This window comes from Tachysurus fulvidraco, chromosome 7, assembly GCF_022655615.1.
Source record: "Tachysurus fulvidraco isolate hzauxx_2018 chromosome 7, HZAU_PFXX_2.0, whole genome shotgun sequence".
Taxonomy (NCBI): domain Eukaryota; kingdom Metazoa; phylum Chordata; class Actinopteri; order Siluriformes; family Bagridae; genus Tachysurus; species Tachysurus fulvidraco.
In genome coordinates, this window is record NC_062524.1 from 8,873,147 (window position 1) to 8,891,785 (window position 18,639).

The 18,639-nt window shown below is 39.4% G+C and overlaps 1 protein-coding gene across 3 annotated transcripts in view; it reads right to left on the reverse strand.

The window, feature by feature from the left end:
- Positions 1-827: 827 nt before the first annotated feature.
- The window catches only part of triqk (triple QxxK/R motif containing), a 34,787-nt gene continuing 16,975 nt past the window's right edge, over positions 828-18,639 (reverse strand). For all 3 annotated transcript variants that reach the window (XM_047816616.1, XM_027133899.2, XM_047816617.1), the window contains 2 exons: positions 8,885-8,970; positions 828-1,838 (listed from right to left, as the gene is read on the reverse strand). In XM_047816616.1, the coding sequence (XP_047672572.1) occupies positions 1,731-1,838; positions 8,885-8,970 (194 nt within the window). In that variant the 3' untranslated portion in view covers positions 828-1,730. The remainder of the gene's footprint in view (positions 1,839-8,884; positions 8,971-18,639) is intronic.

Below are 18,639 nucleotides of genomic sequence, written 5' to 3' on the forward strand. Positions count from 1 at the left end.
ACACTATGCAGATAAAACCGAATTGAATTGAATTAGCACACATGCAATTAGAATTTATAATAGGAGTTGTCACTCATGTCACTTGTAGTTAGTTTATTGCGGTGTTTAACTGATAAGGTTGTTGTGATGAGGAGCGTGGTCCAGCATTTTATTTCTAATAAAAAATATGTATGCTCTAAAGTTCACTAAACGAATGACTTCGGCTCGTTTTACATGTTCCTGGTTTGGCTTTGCTCTAGATTCACTGGCCGATTACCAACGAGAGTAACTGTAATAGCTACTGTGGGCATACTAACCATAGGCAATGCTCTCTGATGCTTCCTCTTCTTCATAATGTCTCTATACATGTATAAAAAAGAATTTAATGAAGCCACAATTATACATTTTCTTGCATTCTGAATCAAGCAAACAAACATGATGTAATTGTTTGGTCTTTCCATAATTTGCATTAAATTGAGAAAATATAACCTTTATGTGTTGCTGTTTGGTCTGTTGCTTTGGTGCTGAAATCTTTTTTCTGTGTGGATAACCTTTTTTTTTTTTTAACTTTCCAAATTATATTAATCATTTACAGTGCAAGATCTCACACTATGCCACTTTATTTATATCTCTCTATTCGACTTCGGGGTTATACTAGGAGAGTATAACTGTAGCGTATTAATTTCACTGTATATAGATGCTTAAAGCACTCCTTATGCACATGATATTAAACGTAAAACTTAAACAGTCAGCTTGTGTCAGGAGTGTGAACGTAATGTGAGACAGCTAGCTTTTACCAGTCAAATGAACAATTTCAGACGAAGCAAGAAAGCAAATGATGGTACATCTGTAAACAAGTTATATTTTATTGTGATCCATCAAAAGCCTTCAAAACAAATGGGGTACAAAAACTGTTTCAAAACCAACTGATGAAAACAGTAATCCTTCCTTTCAAAATGTTTTGAACACTAATCCTGAGCAAAAGAAGTTTCACACAGACGATAATACCGTAAAGCAACTTTAAACGAGTCGGTTCTGAATGTTTACACGATTAACATCCAAATTCATCTAGAATGTCAAGCTTGATATTTTTCACGTGTCCTTGTGAACCAGGCAGGTTCTTAAGTAATGGAGGATTCACAGATTATCATTAGCAGAGAGCTCATGAAGATCTTTATGACAAAATGATTTCTTTTATTGCTAGAGATTTTATAGACAATGATTATTTAAGGTTCTAATAAGCTGGGCAAGCTCTCTACACACACACACACACACACACACACACACACACACACACACACACACACACACACACAGACACACACACAATATTCTTCATGCTGTACACACTCAGTCAGCTTTATGCCTTTAATTTCCTGAGCTGTGGGGAATAAGGGTGTTCCAGAAATCCCAGAAAATATAAAATCAAAGAAAGCACTGGAACAGAAAAAAGATCATTAAGCAAAGAAAGACTTAATCATGGTTCACTCCTTGGACTCACTCCTAACAGCCACGTATGGTAAACTACCCTCAATTAATTAACTCTTGGTCCCTTAGGAAATAATTAACATTTTATAAAAATGTGAAAAAGCAGATGTTGAGCATCTTTAAAGACAAAGCAAAAGGTCCAATCACTGGGTTCTTAGCAGTCAAGAAGGGCACTGAGAGGTTCTGTCAGAGAAGAACACTTTCTGATTGTAACACAGCCTCCAACCTCGCAGAATCCTTCATCACTTTTTTCTTCTTCTTCTTTAGTCCAGGTCGGTGTCCAGGTTCAGCTCGGTGCTCAGGTTGAGGTAGAAGAAGGCGTAAACCCCCAGCAGGAAGACCAGCAAGGCCATGATCACCAAGATAATGTCCTAAAACAAGGTACAATTCAAAATCCATAGCAAGAATGAGACATACTTTTTAAAAGCAGATGAATACAAACCACTGAAATGACACAAACCACTCAGAGTTGAACCTCAGCCAGTCACGGCTTCTTATATATACACATTCTAGACCACAGTCGTGGAGGCCGTAAGTGCACTTAATGTGCTTTAAAATGTGCAGGTGTGTGTCATATGCCAAAAATAAATGCTTTTGTGCAAAGAGCTCCATCAACTTCCAGACCACAAAACACCCTAGCAACGCCAGCGTGCTACCTTTATGCGAATGAAACACTCTCCAGACCAGGCTTGCAAAGCTTTCAGAACAAACCAAACTATTTTGATGAGGCAAAGTGCAGGAAAATTCAACCTGCAATGCTCTCGTCACTGAAAACCGAATAGACTTTACTGTTTATATCGGCAGCTCTAAAAGCAAATATAACATGCGTATATCAGCGTATATCAAGCCTTCCACCACCTTAAAGTATTTCATCATTTATTAAATCTCCATATGGTCTGGTAATTGTAGTATTACTCAAGTAAGAAATAAAAGCTGACAACGTTCATTATTTTCAAATAAGAGCGTGTTCCTTTTATGCCACAACTATTTATCAGTGCAAATATTTTAATTATTGAAGAATAACACGTCATTTATTTAATGTTGGGGAAAATCTGAGAGTATTGTCATGTCGTATTAATGATGATACTGTGTCTGAACAAACAAACAAACAAATAAAATGAAACTTGGTAAGGGGAAATTTGGATTTGGACCTGTTAGCCTTCCTTATTTAGTTTCCTCCCGGTTACCCTAAACAGCTACAATATTAAAACCACTGACATAACATGAACAACATTATCTTGTTACAAAGTCAACTGTCGGGGGTTATATTAGACATTTACGGCACTTGGCAGACGCACTTATCCGGAGCGACATTTACATTTATCTCACTTATACAGCCGCGCAAATTGAGGGTTATGGGCCTTGCTCAACAGCCCAGGAGAGGCAGCATGGTGGCTAGGGATTCGAACTCGCAACCTTCCGTCAGTAGTCCAACACCTTATCCTACTGTACTACTGCCCCACATTATAAGGCATATAAGGCAGCAAGTGAACTGTCATTAATGTGTCAGTAGTAGGAAAAATGGGCAAGGGTTAAAATCTGAGCGACTTTGAGTCACTGAGGGCTAAACGGTGATGGCTTGATGACAGTCAGTCAATCTCCAAAACAGCAGGTCTTCCCAGAATACAGTGGTTAGTACAAGCGATATGGTCTTGGACACACAAGGCTCACTTATGTGTGTTTAGCAAAGGCTAAAGTTAATACTGGGTATGAAAGAAACGCGTCAGAACACCCAGTGCATCATCGCATGCTGTATACGGGACAGTGTAGCCGCAGGCAGGTCGGATCGGCCAACAGTGGCTTCTTTCAGCAGGATAACATGCGCTGATAGACTGCAAAATTTGTTCAGAAATCTGAGAAACATGAAAAAGACTTCAATGTATTTGTGGCCAAGTCAAGACAATGTCTTAAACTGAACCGGGTACACAAGAGCTGCCGTTTGGCAGACCCATCAGTCTGAAGTTGATTACATGTACTGGAAGCAAAAACAAGCAAGCAAGCAATCAGGCAAATAAAGATGAATGGATGGAGGGATGGATGGATAGATAAATAGATTTAAAATTTAAAAAAGATATAGTAAACACAGACTTCCTTGGCTCAACTACATAAAAAAAAAAAAATTAGGCCAAGGGAAAAAAAACTAATCTCACAGAAAAGCTTTTTTTCTAATTGAGGGGGAAAAAAGCTGAGAGAAACAGCTAATCTCACAGAAAAGACTACTCTAATTAAGACTTTTCCTGGGTTTAATGGAAAAGTTAAACTAATGATAGCTGCAGGACTGGTGTTCAAACCTGAATTAGATTTAAAAAAAAAAAAAAAGTTAGTCATGACAATTACAATTCTCATCAACCTCCGTTTCATTAAGTGCAATCGTCTAGTAAAGCAAATTAGCAAAGCCACTGTTCTTCATCTTGACAACTTATTATCAAACTTCTAATCAAATTTAGGTACTTTAGGAGTCTTTCTCTGTGCACAATGTGTGCAAATTGCATAGATACACAGCACAAAGGAAGGAAAATTGCACTAATATATTGAACTGTATGTGTGCGTGTGTGTGTGCGTGTGTTAGTGTGTGTAGATTTAGAAGCAGAAGAATTCTCCGATTTGCTTCTGAACCTCTAGACTTTTAGCTTTTCTTGAGTGGCACAGGTTCAAAAATGTATCTTTGGAACAATGCTAAATTAGAGACATTGTTCGTGCTAAATTACAAACAACGATCCTGACTCTCCTTTAACTCTTTAACTAAAAGAGACTGAGAAAAGTAAGAAGCAGAAAAAAAGAAAGAAAGAAAGAAAGAAAGAGTACACAACATATCAGTCGTACGTTCGCAAGGAAAAAAACGCAAAGGATTAATAGTGGCTGTAACGGCCATGACTATCTGTGTAGAAACTGCAGCGGACATCATCAGCACGTTCGTTCTCATTAACACTTACTAGCTCCTGCGTTTCTATCTCATCCACCCAGGCGCCAGACAGCTTTAGTCATCCGTAATTGGAAAACTTTTACATTTCATGCCCTTTAGTTTCATTTATTGGACCCATGTTGATTTAGCTGTCAAGTAAACTGCTTTGTGCGCAGCCATAATTGCTATTGCATGGAGTGTTTGGATTGTTTTGCATTTGTCTCTTATGAGATGTTTCAGCAATATTTTTGCCACCTTGGGCAAGTATAGTTTAGTTGTATTTAGAATAAAACAGCATGTTATTTTTTACCTTTACTTTGGAAACCTAGAGGAATCTGAACCTTAGTTCCACCCACTTGACGTTAATACCATGACGTTAAGCGGCATGACACACATCACACCGTCGTTGATTAAGTTCCTATAAAAGCGTAGAGAATATTTCATACGGATATTTGTTTAAATGAGGATGTTGTTTTTGTAGCACGATATCTCACACATTTATTACTAGTAAAAGTGTTGTACTTTGTGGTCTGCTGTGCAATTTCGACAAACATACTTCTGATTAAAATGTGCTTGATGTCGATAATATTATCTCATAAGCTCAAAATAATCGCTAAGTTTATCTCATCTAGTTTGGAATTTAAGGTAAAATGGGAATAAATAAATTTAGGAAAGAACCGAAACTTGTAAATAAAATGAAAGAAATTTACATTCAATTAAAATCCTACACGGGGAGCACGGTGGCTTAGTGGTTAGCACGTTTGCTTCAACCTCCAGGGTTGGTGGTTCGATTCCCGCCTCCGCCTTGTGTGTGTGGAGTTTGCATGTTCTCCCCGTGCCTCGGGGGTTTCCTCCGGGTACTCCGGTTTCCTCCCCCGGTCCAAAGACATGCATGGTAGGTTGATTGGCACTTATGGAAAATTGTCCGTAGTGTGTGAGTGTGTGAGTGAATGAGAGTGTGTGTGTGCCCTGTGATGGGTTGGCACTCCATCCAGGGTGTATCCTGCCTTGATGCCCGATGACGCCTGAGATAGGCACAAGCTCCCTGTGACCCGAAGTAGTTCAAGCAGTAGAAAATGAATGAATGAATGAATGAATGAATGAATGAATGAATGAATAAAACCCTACACTGTATAAAACACAATTTTACCTCAAAATAGTAAATAGTTCATGATTAAATAGTCAACAACGGTATATATTACTTGATTTATTCTGTGCAATAGGTTTTAATGTAAAGGAATTCTATACATTATACAGAGGGATGTTGTGGACAGTTCTTGTTTCTAACACAGAGCCAATAATCCCTGAAGAAAAAAAAAAAATCACCCCTGCATTTTTTCTACCATTTTACGCACTTTTTTAGTTTGTGTTTACTAATGTTTTCAGCCACAGAGTCTAAAGCAGGTAAGCTGAAGCTGCCAACATCGCTAGCCAACATCAACAATAGTTGTAAGCTTGGATTTCATGTTAACTGGCTGTGTAGCTGTTCATCAGGCCCAAACGTGTTGTATAAGCTCTCCAGTGAAGGTCAACGGCCAGTGTGTTGGTGTATTAGACTCTATGTGTGCAGTGTAACAGTGAGTTTCAGGTCTCATAAAGTACAGAGGCGTGAACAAGCCTCATAAACACGACTCAGATAAGAGCTGCAACACTGGCAGGGATGTTACGCCGAGTTATACGAGGTGCTGATCGACTGCTGCTACGCCGACCCTGTAAATACACTGAGGGGCAGAACGAGGTAATGGCAAGAGGTTACATCATCCAACAAGCACTTCTGTGCATTATTGTGTAGGGACTGGAGATATTCACAAGACAAGAGAAAAAAAAATTCTAAATAACAAGGACCACGTGTATACATTTTTTAGTTTTAAAGGATCATTTTTAAATACCCAATAATTGTAAACAATGTTAACGAAAGCATAAAACAGGTGTGTGTGTGTGTGTATGTCTGTGTGTGTGTTTGTCTTGTTAAAAAAAATGAATATGACTTTAAAATGCCCTCTTTTTGAGTTGATCTGTTGTACTGTTGATCTGGGATTTTCACCCAGCAGTCTTTGTTGTTTACATAGAAAGATGTGAGAAACACATAGCATCCACTGAGCATCAGGATGCATCGTTATGGAGAAAGGTCAGAGGAGAACAGACTGGCGGGTTCAAGCAGACAGGGAGGCTAGGAGACTCAAAAAGCTACTCGTTGCAGCACTGGCACGCAGAAAATTAGCTCAACTTGTTGTACATTGAGCATCTGTGTAATTTTAACAGGATTTAAAATGACGTCTATATGTTCGTTAGAGATATTAGAGATTCATGTTGGAAAAATTGTCCTTGTCGTTGTGTAATTTGACCCTCCCCCCCTTGATTTAACTGTGTTAAAATATGCAAGGGAATGTAAAACGTAAAGGGGTTAGATGTCATGTGGCTGTTTAGTGTCTGTTTAGTATTCTGTGCCAGCAGGCAGTACATTAGAACGCCATATTTTCAGACCATTGAGTCTATGGTGAGGATGTAGCCAGCTCCTCTACTTGGGGCCAGACGGTGCCATCCACTGCGTCTGTTGTTTGGGGGCAGGGACATGCCCATGCCAAGTGGCCTGGTGCCTGAAACTACCTGTGCCAGCATGCCAACTGGTCAGTGCATGGCGCACAGCAGCTCACAAAAGCTGCCAACCTGCTTCATCCTCAGCAAAGAGCAGAGCAGAACAGAACATAACGAAGGATGACATGAGGAAAAAGAGAGGGAGGTGGTGGTGGTGATGGTGGTGGTGGTGGTGGGCTCTACACATGTCAGTCATCATTAAAGTCCCACCTCTTAAGATATGGTCAGGGACTCACATGCCATGCATTTACCACCACAGGGGAAAAAAGCAGTGGAAATCCTCCTGAAAGTGTGATGACAAGGCACACATACAGGCCAATAAATAAAGTTAGACAGAGCTGAGCAGTTCATTAATCACAACTCCAGGACAAAATCCAACCCAATCTCATGTTCAGACTCCTACCAGTATGGCAGAATCCAATTCACTTCTAAGGACAGAGGTTCTCTAGGGTTCTCTAGAAATCCTGCCCATCCGAACTTTCCAGACGTTAGCACACGAGCATCGTTGTTAAGTCAAGCTGGTTCATTCTGACAGGAAATAAAGAAGAAGAAGAAAAGCAGCTCTACAACAACAGATCACACAGGGTCCACTCCTGACAGTTCATCTTGTAAACAATTATGTCATGTGCGATCATCCGGTCTCAAAATAAATCCTTTCATCTACTCTGATTCCGATAGTAACGTGGAAATAACCGTCGAAAATAACGTGGTCTGAGAAGAAGGATCAAGATGAACAGAATGTTTGTGTGTTAAAGACGTTACCAGTCAAAGGCATCTGAAAAAACAACCCCCATCCCCCACTCCCATGTCCCTAAACAACAACGACAGTGCCCCTTTCCAACACACGCACGCACACACACACACACACACGCACACACACGCACACACACGCACACACGCACACACACGCACACACACGCACACACACACACACACACACACACGCACACACACGCACACACACACACGCACACACACGCACACACACGCACGCGCACACACACACACACACGCACACACACACACACACACACACTTGTACGCAGGATAATAATTAATAATAGAAATAAATGCTATGTAGAATCGTCATTCGTTAGTCTGTGAGCAATAACCTAGAAATTAAAGCAGTTGGTTTAGTTGTTTATGGCTGTTCAATCTTTATATAAAATGATCCATATATATACAGTAATCCCTCGCCACTTCGCGGTTCAAGTTTCGCAGCCTCATTTTTCAAAAATATTCATCGAAAAATAAAAATAAAAATGGTTTCCCAGGATGCCAGACAAAGAGAGAAACTCTCTCAGAGGCTTTGTACATACCCACAGGCACTCAGACAAGGCACATGATTGGTTCCCTGCACGAGATCTGAGCTGATTGGCTGCGCATCAGCGCATCCTCTCCAAGCTTCTTCCCTTGTTGTATCTCGCCACTCTCGTTCACGCGTTCACGCTGTCAACTGTGTCTCGCGTATTGTGTTCGAAATGAACTTTTCGTTAAGCCCTTACAATGCCTCCTAAGTGCCGTGCCCCTGCGAAAGATTCCTCTAGTGAGCCCAAGAGGAAGAGGAAGATGATGACCATCAGTGAAAAGGTCAAACAGGGTCAATCCTACTTGACGGATTTTCACCTATCGCGAGGGGTTCCGGTCCCCATTAACCGCGATAAAAGAGGGATCACTGTATATTAATTTCTTTAGTCCTGTCATGATAAATATAATACAAGCAAACTTAATGAATTACAGTCTTTAATAAAGTCCTTAATCAAGCATCTGTTCTTAACATAAACGTGTATGGCGTAGAAGCGACAAGGATCCAGGCGACGTCGACCCTGTTACGTGGGTCAGGATGGAAAATACGGAAAGCTGTAAATTCCAAAAAAAAAAAGTCACATACTTGAGTCAAGCTAACAAAGAGGGTCTCACCCTGATTCCTGGAGCGCTCTTCTTTGCCTCTGCCTTCAGTCGTGTGGCTCGCAAAGCCGGCTTGGTTTTCTTATAATCCTGCTTTCCTGAAAGAACACGCACGCACACAACACACACACACTTTACTTCTGTTGTCTAGATGTCCGAATAAAAGCAACCAATCAACAACTGTTTGAATATTTCCAGGTCCTATTTCAAATCACAATTTAGCAATAATTACTTAGAGAGATGGTCCACTTTGTAAATTCTTTATTAACACTTAAATGAAAAAAAGAAAAAGAAAAAATGTTTGTAACTGTCTTCATTAAAGCTTCATTGGGATCATTAGACTAATGGATTTTGTTAAAGTGTAATCAGACTCACGAAGTGCACGTCGGTATTTACTTATTAATAACACGTTAATATATCTGTTTTATTCCAGTGAAGTGGGAATGGGTGTGTTTCTTTTTTTTTTTTTTTTTCTGGAATATATTAAATAACTTACATTATTCACAAGAAGCTCATAATTTTAACAACTAATCCATAAATGTACTGACGCTTTCTGCTGCATGCACAGAGCCTTGATTGCTCACACAAGCAGCAGGTTTATGCAAGATTGTTTTGTGAAGTGAACCCACAGGGCATATAAAACACCTGGCTCTGTGTGTGTGTGTGTGTGTGTGTGTGTGTGTGTGGTCTCTGTCAGATAGTAAAGCGCAAGATGGAGGAGAGCTAGGTGAGCAAGACAGAGGGTCTGTATATGTGTGTCTGTAGGCTAAATGTGCTGAATTATCCACACTGGGACCAGTTTAGATTCCCAGTTTAACTCCCCCTTGATTAAGACTGACTAACATGAAGAGGAGGAGGATACACAGTGAGCAGGTGATTGTAATGTCAGAGTACGGGGGTGTCTCGATGGATAAAAAGACCCAAATGCAGGATAGCTAAAAAAAATAAATCAAAAAAACAGGTTTATTAATCATAACAAACAAAACCGAAACTCAAAAATAATGACACAGACATTAAAGACACCAGACAAAAGACAAGGATTCAAAGGTATTGTGGCACAGCTAAATACTGAAGACAATTAGACACATAAGGGACAGTTCTGAGGCAGAAAGGAATAGACAAGGGCGGGGAAGACACGTGAACACAAAACGTACACAAAGGGTCCTGGCATGTAAAGCATCTAAAGCAGTTTGCTGAGAGTCTCTCGGAGCCTTCTTCTGTCCTCCATACACCACAAGAAGTGTCTATATGTGACTTTGTGGCTTTGTCACTGTTCTGTTCAGAACAAAAAGACGGTAGCTCAGCGGTAAAGACGGATCAGAAGGTTCAGAAAGTGAATTCAAAGCCTAGACCTGCCCCTGCTGGGAGCTTGACCAAGGCACTTAACCATCGGTTGTATAATTAAAATAAATACAAGTCACGCCAGAGAAGTGAGTCTGCCAAATAAATCTAAATCTGAAAGAAATTAGATAAAAGCCGTTTGGAAAAATGATTGAATTGTAAGATTAAAGGAGTGTCTGTTCTGCAAAGAGAACTGGAGGTATAATAAAAAGACACTGCCAGGTATCATAACATGTTTGTGTTTATTTTTGCTGGTCCAATTAGAGTCTCTTCGAGAATCTTCTTGATAAACGAAGGAATTTAATCTCACTTTTGTATCACTGTTCTTTCTACCAGACACATTTAAATCCCAGAAAATATCAAATATGCCAACGCAAGTCTCTGGAACTGGACCGGGAACCACTTTTCCAAAAGATATTCCATCAGTTGGTGTTTGTTGATGGCGGAAGAGATCTAAAGGTCAAAGATGAGAAAATCTCCTTCACGAGTTTCAGTATTGAAGTAAGGACTAAATGTTCCAACCATATGCTTTTTCACACAACGGGCCATACGACGTCTTTTTTGCTCAGCAACTGCAAGGATCAGCATCTCTTTTTTTTCCTGGCAGCTAGCTCGACGTTATTTCCGCAAGACGTACGCCGAAGCCCGAACAAGTCACTACAAATTCTACCATAGGTGTGTAACGTGCCTGAGACGTGGTGACAGCGAAGGCCGTAAGTATACGATTTACTCATTTTCATCCTCATCAAACCATTCAGCGATCCATCATGGGTCACTTCCTAGAAGTCCACCAGGATAGAAATGTTTCTAGAAATGATTCATCGGAGAATAAGAGAAGTCTTCGATCCTCATCTCAGAGATTTTTTCTATCAAATGTACGTCATAACAAGCCAACAGTTTTTTTCCCCTTTAATATGTTACCCATCTGTATATTGTTATGAGGGAAACATCGGGGTCTCTTACAATATTTTCCATTCCGAATATTTTCAGGAAAAAGTCAGCAAGCAAGCGAAGAGAAAACAAAATGAGTCTGTGCTTTGATCAAGGTAACCTAATCAAATGAGTGCAAGACAAACACATGCAGAGAAGAAGAATCTGGAAGTCATTTGTCAAAACAGTCCAGCGCTGCTTAATAATAACTAAACATGATAATCATCGCAATTATTCAGACAATTTAGCCAAAAAAACAAATGTATCACACTTCATGTTATTTGGTGTGTTTAAAAATCTTGGAATTAAAACTAGAGATGTCCGTTTTAATCACTCACTCTCTCTGTCATTCATTTTCTACCGCTTATCTGAACTACCTCGGGTCACGGGGAGCCTGTGCCTATCTCAAGGCGTCATCGGGCATCAAGGCAGGACACACCCTGGACGGAGTGCCAACCCATCACAGGACACACACACACTCATTCACTCACACACTCACACACTACGGACAATTTTCCAGAGATGCCAATCAACCTACCATGCATGTCTTTGGACCGGGGGAGGAAACCGGAGTACCCGGAGGAAACCCCCGAGGTACATGCAAACAAGGAGGAGGCGGGAATCGAACCCCGACCCTGGAGGTGTGAGGCGAACATGCTATCCACTAAGCCACCGTGCCCCCCCGTTTTAATCAGTTACTCATTTATAGTATATAGTGTCTAGTAAAACTTGCTCATTGTGAAGCCATAATGTGTTAACTGTTTGATTGACCTGTTTAATTTTTCACATTACACTCATGTCATTCATTCTCTGAAGCCTGGAGGTTCATTCAGAAGATTTCTCAAACTAAGTAAGTAAATATGTGGGGTTAGTTTTCTGCACTGGATTGTCAGATTATTGTGAACACATGTTCCCATTGTATATGACCAAATAAAGTTTATTAGCTCAATGAAATGAGCTTGGTTAGGTTGGAATGAGCAGATATTATACTGGTGGTGTTTATAATGCTTCAGTGAGCTTTTAACTTCTTTTCAGTACTTCATCGTCTTATGTAAACACTCGCAGAGCAAAGATTGAAGAGTTTATTGTCATATGTACAGGAAACATTGTGTTACACCATACAGTGAAACAGCCTACGATATAAATCAACAGGTTGTGCCGTCGAACAGCAAAAGACTTTCTACAATTATGTTTTAACAATGGAGCAAATACAACACGTATAAAATCATGAACAACTCATGAGAATTAATGAACTTCATTTTCTCAAAATGCTGGAAAACATAACAAACTTTGTCGTCCTAAACCTCTGTTTGTGTAGTGTATCACATCCCCTGTGTCCATACACACCCCACACACCATACGCCCCCCACACACACCATACACCCCCCCCACACACCCCACATACACACCATATAACTCCCCCCACACACCCCCACATACACACCATATACCCCCCACACACCATATACCACACACACACACCATACACCCCACACACACACACCTTACACCCCACACACACACAATATACAGACACACACACACACACACACACACACACACACACACACACAAACAATATACAAACACACACACACCGTACACCCCCACACACACCATACACACCCCACACATACACCTTACACCCCACACACACCATATACACACCATACCCCCCCCACACAATGCACACCACACACATCCCACACACACCAAATACCCCCCACATACACCTTACACCTCACACACCACACACACACCACAAACACACACCCCACACACCATACACACCACACAGCACATACACACCACACATACCACACGCACCTCTGATTACTGTGTCAGCTTGACCATCATCATAAAAGTCACTATTTTACTTTTTTAAGTTCTTCACTTAAAACAATGAGTGTCCAAAGCTAAGGTCAGGGAAACAGCTTGCTTCTTACCACATACTGGCAGAAGCCTGCCACTAGAAAACATTTCTTTATCATTTACGGTTAAATCTGTCAGCCAAAATGAAGAAATAGGAGATAACCTCATGTGTTGCTCGTACGCATCCTATATTACTATCAGTGCACATGTGTAACATCTGAAATCCTGTGCATTAGCAAACTGAACACATCCATCTATCCAGTCAGTCATTGCAAAGATCCATAAAAAAGCAATTAGTCCACACTCAGAACACTTACACCTTCAGTGACATGCGCAAGCACTACAGCAATTCAGTCTTGCATTTGCACCGATTCGACTCCAACCTTGTTTTGTTCCAAAGCAGCGGGGACAGATTAGGTGTGTGTCTTATTTTTGCTGAAAGCTCTTGTTGTGGGCCAAACTGCACACAGCAAACAGACTCGACCATCTGTTCCAAATGAATAATTAATTGTGACCAAATCAAAGTAATTACTCTGAGAAATGTGAATAAATTGTGTATACAGTGAGAGGCCTTGCTGGTACACACTGACTTTGTCCTTTATGCACTCTTCTGATAGACAAGAAGCACAAATACACGTAAATCCGTGTTGCACCGTGTGTATATACGGTACTTAATCGGGCCTAATAATGGAACGCTCTCGCCAGTTGCTTTTGGGATTATCCTCATCATCTTAACTCCAAAAAAATGGAATTTGCACTTGTTTGGTTGTGTCAATGATAAGCACTGAAATTCTTTGTCATGTCACAGTCTACAGTGCTGATCAATAGTTCATATGTAAGGAGACACTCTTTCAGAACACTTTAAAATATTTGTAGTTTTGGAAGTATTTCTGTTTGGATCTTGTCTACTACAATCAAAATATTCATAAAAAGGTAATAAAACAAAAAGGTTATTGGAACAGAAGTAAAAATTGTCTCGCACTTAAAGCCAATGAATTTTTTTTTGAACATTTTTACTGAGAAAAAATTCCCATAAGTAATCTCTATTCCACAGTCAGAATCGAATGTCAGTGTACCGGTAGCTAGTAAATGTATTTATTTATTTATTTACAATTATTACATCACAGTGTATTTCCTGGAATCTTTAAATTCAATAACAGTAACATTTTCTCTGTGTCAGATTACACAGTTGTACAGTACATCTGAATAAAACGGCAATGCGTACACAGATACCTCTTCAAACTGACCTTTTTGTGATAAGAATATTTTTTCTGTCTAGTAGCATTTTTCGTTCATGTTTCGCCATCATGGCTAACATATTCCTAGATGACCCGCGAGTTTACCATTAATCCTACACGGTCTTGCTATTGATTGCTTTTAGATAGTAGAAATTTCCTACCGATCTCGGATCACAACAAAAGAATTCTTTTAAGATGTGTAAAAAAATACATGATATAATATAAAGTCCGGTTTACAGATTATTCCAAAACGTGCGCGGGTTTCAGAAGGAGAAAGCATTGTGATTTGAGCTAATTTTCTCTAAAAAGGGACGCACATGCCAACAATATTAGCACTAATTTTCAAATGATTTGGTACATCAAAAATGTCTCCAACTACAGTTATCTATACATGTGAAATTACACGGGTTTAATTACCAAGACAAGTAGCTACCATTTATGAAGGACATGACTTGCTAGCTAATCAAATTTCACTTATTAGACTACTTTCAGTTGAAGATTCATGTTCATTTAAGGTGTAAATCGGTGATATGAAAATACGAAGAGCATGCGTTGTATAATACAAAATACATTTTATTCTACAATACGCTATTTATATCTGTGATACGAGTCTCAAATAGCGTATTGTAGAATAAAATGTATTTTGTATTATACTACGAAGAGCATGCGTTGTATAATACAAAATACATTTTATTCTACAATACGCTATTTATATCTGTGATACGAGTCTCAAATAGCATTCTATTGGGCAAACAGTGCACAGTGTAACTTTTACAACATTACAATGCTCTTCCACAGCCTCGCTTGTGTTGACTCAGATTCAGCAGTGTTGCATCAAGTCTACCTGCAACTTCATATAACTAAGTTGTCTGTGTATGGACTTAATAAGTAGAAGAATAATGCATTTTAATACACTTCTAAACTTTGCGTATAATTAATAACAAATAAAGGTGCTATTTGCATTTATATACCATACGTGAACTAAAAAAAACATTAGATGTGTGTGTATACATATATATATATATGTATACACACACACACACACACACACACACAATGTATAATCTAGAGGTATAAATCTGTATTAGTTCAAATATTGGTTGGTTCCAGTAGAAAGACTCGAATTTGGGTCCAACCACAATGGAGTGAATAAAAGAAACTTGATAAATGTACTATTTAAAATTTATTTGAAATCTGCGATTAATCAAAATTAATTATATTATCTTTGGGAATACAGTTTTTCTATGTATGAATGCTGTGTTTGGGGTTAATAGACGTACGAATGCTGTGTTTGGGGAAATAGACGTATGAATGCTGCCAGCATTGCTGCAGAGGATGAATGGGTGGGGGGGTCAGCCGGTCAGTGCTGACCATATGCCGCATAATGCATCAAAACGCTCTGGTGAACTCCATAAGCCAATGCTTTTTTGTACATTTTCACTTATACAGTAGGTGTATTCACTTTTGTGGCCAGCGGTTTAGACTGTGTGGCCGGAATGGCTGTGTGTTATACAAGCTATACACTCACTAATTTACATTGTGGCACAGTGTCATTTATTCAGTGTTGTCACATGAAAAGATATAATAAAACATTTACAAAAATGTGAGGGGGTGTACTTACTTCTGTGAAATACTGTGTAATTGATTGTTTAGGAGCTACTAAAAAAAAAACCTACTGCCCAACACATATCAAAGCGGTGTGTAGTGTAAGTTAATGCACTAATTTGATTTACACACTAATTAGAATTGAATTCATTAGGTTTGTTTGCAGTTCCAATCTCATTGTAATTAAACATATTACTTTGACAAATTTGATGAATCCACTAAGCTGACTATAGCTAATGTTACAAAAAATGATTGGTCACACTTCAATCCTCCGTCCCAAAAATGGGCAGAGCTCATTCATTTTTCCTTAGTAACTGATTTACACCGATCAGGGGTATGGTGGATGCAGGCACGAAGAGGAAATACACACTATAATGGATACCAGTCACTTTCAGATCTGCGTATGAATATTCACGCACTTATTAAAGTTTAGGGACAATTTTGAGTATGTTTTGGGAGGACCCCAAAGAAACCCAAATAGACACTGGGAGAAACCTACAAACCTAATACCAGAGAGATAGAAACGTGACTGTGGTATGAAACGATGAATCATTATTGCCAAATAATTATGCCAAAATCATTCAATAGCTTAAAATCCCAATCATGTCAGAAAGGACCTTTTAATTCCAAGATCCAGATTTTAAATACCAAATGTTGACTAATCTTAGACGAAAGGTTGTGTTGTGTTCTTTCTCTAACTGGTAAACTGTAGCAATGAGTAGTTGCACTAAAATTACAATAGAATATTTATTGTGGCACAGCAATAAATTATAAAAACAAGCTTTTATTTTGTCACATATACATTACAGAACAGTAAAATTCTTTCATCACATATCCCAACTTTGGGGTCAGAGCACAGGGTCAACAACAATACATTGCCCCTGGAGCAGAGATAGCAGTGGTAGCTTGGCGGTGCTAGATTTTCAACCCCAATCTTCGAACCAACAACCCAGTGCCTTAACCACCTGAGCTACTCTGCTTTGGAATGAATCCTGGAACCTTCTACTGAGTACTTGCAATGTTTTCCTCGATACCAAACAACATACAGTATCAATTCATCCACTGTCTATAGAACCACATGTACATATCCAATCAGAGTACAATTTCATACTTTCTGCTTGACAAGGGTGGTGAGAATCACCTTGGTAATGAACACCACGATGGCATGAGAGACTACCACAGGAAACGTGTTTAGAGCTCAACACGGAACTAACACTGAAAAGAGCTGTAGTGTTAACTTTAAAGAAAGTAGAGATGATGATGATGACGATGATGATGATGATGGAGTAATAACCAGTTTCCAATGTTGGGCATCCACCAATATCATGTTATTAGGTCAGGGTGACAATATCCACCAACCAGTCGAACCACAGTTGCTCTGGGCAGCGGTGGTTCAACGGTTAAAGATCTGAGTTACTGATTTTAAGATAAAGGTTCAAGCCCAGCACTTACAGGCTGCCACTTCTGGACCCTTGGCAAGGGCAATGGTGACTGTGTGCTCTGACACCAGCTTCCTAACAAGCCAGGATAAGCAACGAAAGAATTTAACTGCACTGTAAAGTATAGCTGATAAATAAAGGTTCTCTCTGAGGAACAGCTTGCTGTCATTCAGTCTACGTAGCATGATAGTGTGCACAATGGGCAACGTAACACAAGGTCAATCAAGGTTTAAACAATTGTGATTAAATTACCTTGGGAAGAACCCCCAGGTATTAGGGCCATGCCATAGTCATCGATCTACTGACACACAAAAGAAAGCTTGCATATTGGAGAGTTTTTTCCCATGTTAGCAGGAAAACAGCTAATGTATAATGTATGTCATAAGCATTCAGCGCTCTGCGAATGCACATTTGGCAATAGAGCTACATTTGGGAAACACAGTGCTGATAACAGCTAGCCTGCTTGTAACCCAGTTGTTGTTAAGCTGCCATTTTAAAAGCTAGCGATAAAATTGCCGCATAATAGAATTCGTAGTGTGCGTTGCTATGTGTTTTGTATCTCGCCACTATGCACCCGCCATTTTGACGGTGACTGTCCAAAGAAAAGTCAAGCTTTCTTAAAGGAAAGAAACTTAAAGAAACATACAAACAAAAGAAAGACAACACATTTTTGACACAAACATAATGTTCTCTTAGAAACGTCTTTTTAATTGGATTTTTGAAGTATAATTTCCAGTTCCATCTCATTTGGAAAAACACATTTAGCAGAATAATAAATCTAAATGTAGATAGAATGGCTAATTGAATTAATTCCATGAAGACCGGAGGACTTAAGGCATCTTAAGACTTCATAGATTACAAGATGCTGTGCAGTCACTGGAATTTTCTAATTATTATTTAATTATTGAAGAAAGAAACACTTTTACATGTTTATAAATGGCAGAAGGTCTGTACAGTTTGTCCAAACAATTACAGCACACACCCGAGTGGAGTACAGGAATACTACTACTACTACTACTACTACTACTACTAATAATAATAATAATAATAATAATAATAATAATAATAATAATAATAATAATAAAGCATTCAAAAAGTGACAGGTTTTGAGGGGAAATAAAGGACAGGTGCCTGAATAAGGAAGCCGCCATGGTGTGTGTGCACACACACTGCTTTTATGACAAGACTATAGGCAGTGTTGTTTGGAATTAAAGTTAAAAGCAGTGAGATGCTTGATTGGAGAGGACAGTCTTGAATCTTAGCTAGAGGGTCGAGAGTAGTGACGGCCTAGCGACAGGCCTCGGTTTTAGCGAGAGAGAGAGAGAGAGAGAGAGAGAGAGAG